Raw genomic sequence first — 7,851 nt, 5'->3', positions numbered from 1 at the left:
TCTCTCTCTCTCTCTCGCATTAGTTTCTAAATAATATAGTTTTCAATACTGAGTTTTTTTTTTCGCTAGAAAGTCATTATATTAAAAAGGAAGAAAAAAGGAAGAAATTACAGAGCTACATCAAACTGAGAAAATAGAGTGGATCAAAATTAAAATCGATTCCCTGACCCCCACCTTCGGCATTGCCATCAGCAGGGGAAAGAGAATCCCACTAATCAAATCTATAGTTTGGTCTGCCATCAGCATCTCTTCTGATGAAATCCTTAATGTTGGCAGGAAAGTCAACATTTATGGCTGATATCCCTGTCTTCGCCGCATCTCTAGCCAGGTAGTCGGCAATTGAGTTCGCTTCTCTGAAGTTGTGAGTTATTTTCCATGTTATACTCTCCAAATATGGCTGGAGGAATATCCATCTCTGCAAAGCAAACCATGGAATTTTATTTTGCTGGATAGAGATTGCAACAGCACTAGAATTTTGCTGGATAGAGATTGCAACAGCACTAGAATCCGTCTCTACCCACAGACATGGAATGCCCATCTCCCTAGCACGCATCAGCCCCACCATTAGGCCTTCGATTTCAGCTTCGAAGACTCCCGAGACACCCATAAAAATTTTGTAGGATCCAAGAACGCCTCCCCTGTGATCACGAAAAATTCCTCCTGCACCTGCACGACCTGGGTTCCCCCTTGAGCTTTTTTTTCAGAAGAGAGAAGGGTGGCATTGAAATCTCCAAGAATCATCCAAGGAGTAGTCAGCCCAGGATGGGTTGCCACCAAGTCGGTCCACAATTCTCTTCTAGCAGCTCTTAGGCATTTGGCATGCACTACAGATAAGATGAAAATTTCCTGAGCCCATTGCACAGAGACAGAGATTTGCTGCTCAGAAGACGATAGCACAACAGGCTTTGCTACACCTCTTCGCCAAATCAGCCATAGATTTGAGACTCCGCCTAGACGCTCGTTATGGATGAAATCAGGGTCAAAACCCAGTTTGTTGAAGAACAACGTAGGAAAGGCGTCAGAGGCAATCATAGGTTCGGCAATGCAAAGGAAATCAGGTCTTTTGTCCCTTAAAATATTCCTCAAAGCTAACCTTGCAGCAGCCTTCTTTATCCCTCTAATATTCCAATAGAGGGCTTTCATTTACTATTTTTTTGATGAGGCAATACGGCCAGACTTTCGCAAAGTCTGCTCTGTATTGGTCAGGTGTTTCCCCTTTCCCTGTCTTCCAGTAACCAGATCCAAAGCCTCCCTTTCGCAGAGAGTTTTGTCTCTCTGCTCTACCTCCTTATGATTAACCACCACCGTGCCACCATTAATCTCAAGAGGGTTGAGTGACGAGATGACATTATTGTACCATTGCAGTGCTTGACGCTGACCATTCTCATGTTGCTCACCATGCCTAGACAGGGTCATCACCCGATCACCACTACCATGGTAAATGGAGCTTGAAGATTCCTTCTCTTGTATGGCCCTATGGGTGTTGTTCCCGGCCCCACAAGATGAAACAACATTTCTATAGGAACGTTGACCCATAAGAGACCCATTTCCACCAACCAACCCATTATCCGATCCATCCATAGAATCCGCCCCAGCATCCAAGTCATTCTCCCCATCATCCAAGTAATTCGTGTCAGCTAGATTATTTCTTTCCATATTCCCTTCTTCTTCTAATGGAAGGCATATTTGTATGTCTCCAGTCAAATTATGCATAACTGATTTTCCATCAATGTTCCTTAAAGTGTGCGAGTCAAACATGGAAGGAGATCGTTCCTTCGAAAGTAAGGAAAATCTTTCCAAGTTAGACGCACCAGCCATCAGATTCTGCTCATTCCGGCGGCCACTGTTCTCATTCCGGTGACCATTGCTCTGGACGCCTTCCTCTTCATCAACATAGGTCGCCCCTGGAATAGTCTCTTTGCGCTGCGACTCCTTCCTGGTCTCTGCGTCCATTCTCACTCTACATACATGGACAGAATGTCCCATTTTTTTGCAGAAACCACATCTGATCAAGGCATCTTCATAAATAATATTTTGTTTGAACCAGAATGTTTCGTTAGTTCCTGATTGCCTTCGTTCTACCTGGATTTCTTCGAGTCTGGTAGCTCCAATCTCAACCTCAACCTGGACTCTCGCAAAAGCGCCCATTGCCGCAGATCGAGTTCGTCTGTCCAGTGCCACAGGTCTCCCTGATGCCTTGGCCATTGTTAGCAGAATCCTCTCGTGCCAGTATTCCAGTGGCAGGTCAGGAAATCTGATCCAAACCAACTTGGTTTTGACGTTCTTGGCATGAACATCAAAATCTGCCTTCCAAGGCTGGAATCTGATGATCTGCCCACAGACTCTTGTAAGACTTCGTCTCCACATGGCTGCCATGTCTCCTTCCCTTTCAAATTGTAGAAGAAAATACCCCTTCCCCATAGGAGCCATCTTCACTCCGCCTTTTAGATTCCAATTCTCCTTCGCCTCCTTTCGAATGTCATCCATTGAAAGGTATCTAAAGTTCGTCCTCCCGATCAATGCAAACCTGAACCGAAGCAGTCTTTCCTCATAGGCATCTTGTGGGATTATGATCTTGGTGTAGGCTCCAGCGTGAATAGGATCAGGTAAAGTTCCCACTTCCGGCAAGGCATGACCCACCACAGTAGAGTAGGATCGTCGCACCTTCTCCCTATTTTCATCTGCATCCTTGACCCGATCAACCTCTCCTTCCTCTACAGATCTAGAATCATTATTAGCAGAAGCCGATCTGGAAACCTTCCTTGGAAAATCTGGTTTCAGAAAATCAGTAATCAAAGCCTGTCTACCACGATCCGGGGGCCAGCCATCCTTTGGCTCATGTCCGATTCTAGTATCTTTACTCGACTCAGCCATCATCTCCTCCAAATTGGTGTTCTCAGGCGACGGTCGACGGTGATACCCCTGCTCTCCAATCTGAATTCAGAGCAGATCCGAGCAGAGACGGTTCTCTCTCACGGGGCGTGTGAAGTTCCAAAGAAAATTCTCACGGTGTCCGACGGGCAGGTCCGAGAAGATCCGAGCAGATCCGAGCAGATCTGAGCAGATCCGATCAGATCTGAAGTTCTCACGGCGTCCGAAGGGTGAGGGAGATTTCTCCGAGTATAGAAAGTCGTTTCTTGTATCTTTTCCTCCCGCCGAGCAGGTCCGAGCAGAGCAGAGCAGATCACGGCTCTTTGTAACCTCTGTCTCTCTTCTACTCTGCTACAATGGACAAGACCGTGAAGGTTTGGAGAATCTCAGACCTGAAATGCGTCCAAAACCATTTAAGCCCATCCGGAGCCGATCAGATCTGGTCCGCCGGAGGAAAATCAATCGTTTCGCAGATCTGGTCGCAGATCTGTTCAGTCGCCCACACAGCTTCCTTCAAGTCCGTCTAATCGAAGCTCCTGAGAATCCTCTCATTCGTCTTCTTCATCTTTAAATAAAAACCGCAACCAGCAACCGTTTCACTTCGTTTTCAGGCAGGGTTCGTTCCTTCTCAACAGTCACGGCCGTCGACTTCAGATCGATTTGAGATTTCAACTGTGTATTTTCGATTCTCGATCTTCGATCCTCTTCAATCTGGTTCCCCAAGTCACGGCCGTCGAGATCACGGCCGTCGACGGTCGACTTCAGTCACGGCCGTCGACTTCAGATCGATCTTCGTTCCTTCTCAACAGTCACGGCCGTCGATCTTCGATCTCCCGTAAAGGGAATTCATTTGATTTCACCTAATCGAAAGGTAGTGTAGCTCTTGAAACCAGATTGAAGAGGATCCTCCCATATATGTGTTGTATTTATAATGTGTCATGAAAAATCTCATTTATGTACTGTGACTAGGAAAGTGTTCCGACTATAAAACACACGTCTAGGAGCTATAAAGCTGTACATCCTTCCAACTCTACCATCTCATCCTATACTTAAGTAGGTATGGTTGCACCAATGCAGAAGTATTTAGGAACCATGATGTAGGATCAGGCACTTAATTTGAAAAGGCACCATCAAGGCACTGATAGCAGGGTCCTTCCCATCACAAAGTTCCTAGGATGGCAGCAGTCATCTTATCCATAGATGCATGCACAGCTGTAAGTCTATTCTCAATTGTACCAAAAAAACTTCCCATCATCTTCTTCAAGGCCTAATATACCCTAAATATGGCAGCAAGACCAGCCATGGCTATATGCGTTCTAAGTATAGTCAGGTTTGCCACTTTGGCTCTAAAGCCAAACCCACATAGCACCAATGACCAAAACCCAAATAAACAACCAAGAAAAAAAAAAGCAAAGGCTAAATACAGTATCAAGTGGCATGGTCAAAAACCCTGCAGTAATAAATTTATGGGCAAGGGTGTCCTCCAACGCCCATATACTAATGCAAGAGAATGAGGAAGTCCACTTTCGAAATCTTCAAATTGGGTTTTTCTTTTTCTTTTTTTTTTTTTTTTTTTTTTTTTGGGGGGTGGGGGGTTTAGGAGATAATGAGTTGGATTGCTACAGGGTTTTTGTTTGGGCGTGCAAAAAGGTTTCCACACAATGTCCATGTGCAAAACCTTTTCCCTAAATTTATAATTGAAAGGTGGCATAGTCAAAATTGAGGGGAAAATATTATTAAAAAAAATAGACTTGTTTTATATCAAGGGATGAAAGGCCAATAGGGCTGTTTAAGAGGGGTTTTTTATTTCTTCAAGCCAGGCGGGTAGCATACTCTGTTAAGTCAAAATCTATTGAGGTCAAAAAGAGAATACCAGCGGTGCTTTGTAGATTAGAAATGGTAAGAGTGAAATAATACCAAAATTTTGAACGTGGATAGACAATAATAATTAGAAAATAAAATAAATACGCAGAATAAGAGAAAGAAGTAAACGAGCAAGCATCTAAGAAGACAGGGTTACCCAGCTTTTTTTTTTTTTTGGGTGTTGGGTGTGGGGTGTGGGGGGAATCATTTTTTTTTTCCCCCTTTATCCAAGCTGCTCCAACTCCAACAAGATTTAAAAACCGAAGACACCGTAAGCCTAATCCCAAACCAAGCAAGTAGATTCACAACATAAACCAGTCTAGACCACATGGCAGTCTCAAGAGACCAGTTCTAGAACAAATTCAGGTGTCCGGATGCCAGGCAATATAAAATAAACTTTACACCCTGAACACGCCCTTTGATCCTATTCCATGAAACATTTAATCGAAACCCATGAGATAACTCATTCACGACCATTAATAACCATATAAATCTACTTTCAGTGAGATGTTCAATAAAAACGAAAGATACAAGACACTCCAAGACTAGATAGTGTTTATGAAACCTAATGAAACAAAAGGTCAAGTCCATAAACCAAAAAATCAAAACAGCCAAACTACAACATCTGTAACCTTGTAAGACCATTAGAATAAGGAGATTGAATATGGAGATGGCAACATATAAGTCCTACTTATAAACAAATTAAACGTAATCTGAATAAAGGGAAAACAAAACAGGAACTGTTCATCAGATTGAAACAACAGATCTCAGATACAAAATTTAAAGAAAGATGGAAAGAATCAAAAGTACCTCTTATCAGCTGCCCCGCCTTTCTGGCTGAGGAAGGATCGGAAGAGGGGTGAGTTTACGTCGTAAATCATTGCAGTGATGCAAAGTGATACGCAGTAGGCGTCAAGAACACTAGCTTCAAAAAACCCTAGTTTCGTAAGATATCGCTGTGTCGTCCTTCTTCTTTAGAAGGCGTACATTTATAGGGTATACGTTAATGAGAATTCTGTTCTTTTGAAAATATTCTCCTATTTCTTCTAATAAAAGCCAGAAAGGACGCCCTAGTGCCCTACCGTGCTGCACCCTTCAGGAATTCATGGGCCTGCTCTAATTGGCCTAAACTTGACCCACAGAAGAAGCCCATAATAAAATTTCACGAAAAATAATGGTTTCTTGCAGAGTGATTCTTTTGGTAAAAGGGGATTATCATCTCCAAGTGCAGAGCATATAATCGCAGAGTTACAAGCCTCCAACAACCATTGGAAAGAAAATAGGTCAAATTTTGATACACATCACTGACAAAGCTTTCCTAGCTAGGTAGTTAGTTATCGTGTTAATCTCCCTAAGAACGTTAGATGATGTGTGGGTTATATATATATAAAACTCTTTGACTATCCGTTTCTACAATCAATCTTGTAAATTGTTTGACGAAAGTTCCAATAGGCCACTCCTGATTGCCAACATCTCTTATAAGAGGATGTTGCCAAACGAGGCTGATTTTGACTTTGTGAGACATGGTCAACCCGAACGATCACTGATCAGCACATCAAGGCCTTCGTTCCATTGGTCACGAACCCAAGCGGCATCCATGTTAATTTTGTAGAAAGAATGAGAAGGTACCCACACTTGATTCACCGGCTAAGACCTTGTAGCATTACCCATTGTACCATCAAATTTCGTTTGTGTTTGAGCTTGCAAAAATTTTGGATGCCTTCTATGGTGCCTCAATAACCTCTGCCAAAGTCTCCCTTGTGTTGGAAAACTAGAGATCATTTCTCGCTCGCAATAAATACCACACTTTGAAGCTAGAACGATCTACACACTCCAATTGAATCTGATGCCATGCTAATTGAATATGTTCCAACTTTGTATCCAATATTGCATTGTGATGTCCACTTCTATATTAGCTCATTGTGATACAGAACAGCCAAATCAAACCTCCTACGAAGAGGTGGATCATATAATGCATTTATATCAAGTCATAAAATGCTATCGATTTGTTCTAGCCTAGTCAATGGTAATTCATTTTACCCTTTATAGATTCAAGTATATCCCCCCCCCCTCTCAAGCTAAACTAATAAAACAAAAGTGTCATTGAAAAAAATGTTGCAGGCAGTTTTCCTTCACCCTAATCGTGGAGTTCGGATGGTGTGCTAAGGGAATCGGGGAGCAATCAAAGGAACTATTGAGCCTAGATGGGCGTGCTTTTTCTTCACCCGGAAAAACTTTTCCCCTGAATGTTTATGTTCCAAAGATAAATCATCTTGTACATTTTGACCATTATTTGAAGCATGACAAAATTTACAATTGTACTGTACATAATCATCAGTTACCGAATTAGGGACCTTTTATTATTATAACAATTTGTTGAAAATCTCTTCACCCTATAAAGTTTAGATGAAAATAGTTTTTCCAATTGTAACAGGGAACGGTTATTCTCTGCAGTGAGTACAGCAGTGCGGTGAGCATCAGATGGCTGAGACAATTCGGGCATGCGCCCTAAGGTTATCTTAGCCATCCGATGGTCACCGCACAGCCACACTCACTGCAGAGGATAATTATGCTCGTAACAAGTGCTTGGTGCATTAGTCTTGAAGAACGTTGTTGGTTCTATTAAAAATTATTAGTTGATTTATGAAGGGGCTATCTATTACTATATAAGATGAGTGTAACTGAAATGTAGATGTTTGATATACATGAACTACGTATCATAATGATGAGATTATAAAATGCATTGACTTTGCTTGATGAACTAATTAAGAGTTGCAACTATAGATAAAATATGAGGGAAGATAATTGAGATGCTTCCAAAATGTCTGATGAAGATAATAATTGGCTAGTAAGGTGACAGAAAGGATAAGAGATGACCAATGGTGATACGAGTGGAAGCAATGACGATAAGGGGATATAAAATACTTGCAAACTAACAATTGATATGGTTTAATTTAAAGTGATAGAATTGCAAATCAAAAGTCATTGACACTAACCGCAATTAGTTGAGATAAGGCTAAGTTTCACTTTTCTAATGCTACTTTTCATGGTTTTATTTTATGCCATAATTAGGATATGCCCTTTTATCCCTTTATATCCTTCAAAATGTAGTGATAA

At 41.9% G+C, this 7,851-nt stretch overlaps 1 protein-coding gene across 1 annotated transcript in view; it reads right to left on the bottom strand.

Moving 5' to 3' along the window:
• LOC122067669 (wound-induced basic protein) overlaps positions 1-5,711 on the bottom strand; it is a 16,278-nt gene extending 10,567 nt beyond the window's left edge. The window contains exon 1 of the mRNA XM_042631514.1: positions 5,545-5,711. Within this exon, the coding sequence (XP_042487448.1) occupies positions 5,545-5,615 (71 nt within the window). The 5' untranslated portion in view covers positions 5,616-5,711. The remainder of the gene's footprint in view (positions 1-5,544) is intronic.
• Between the last annotated feature and the right edge of the window lie 2,140 nt (positions 5,712-7,851).

The sequence above is a fragment of the Macadamia integrifolia genome, unplaced genomic scaffold (genome assembly GCF_013358625.1).
Source record: "Macadamia integrifolia cultivar HAES 741 unplaced genomic scaffold, SCU_Mint_v3 scaffold3051, whole genome shotgun sequence".
NCBI lineage: Eukaryota > Viridiplantae > Streptophyta > Magnoliopsida > Proteales > Proteaceae > Macadamia > Macadamia integrifolia.
The sequence above is the reverse complement of the archived record's forward strand: the minus strand, read 5'-3'. Positions and strand labels throughout refer to the sequence as shown.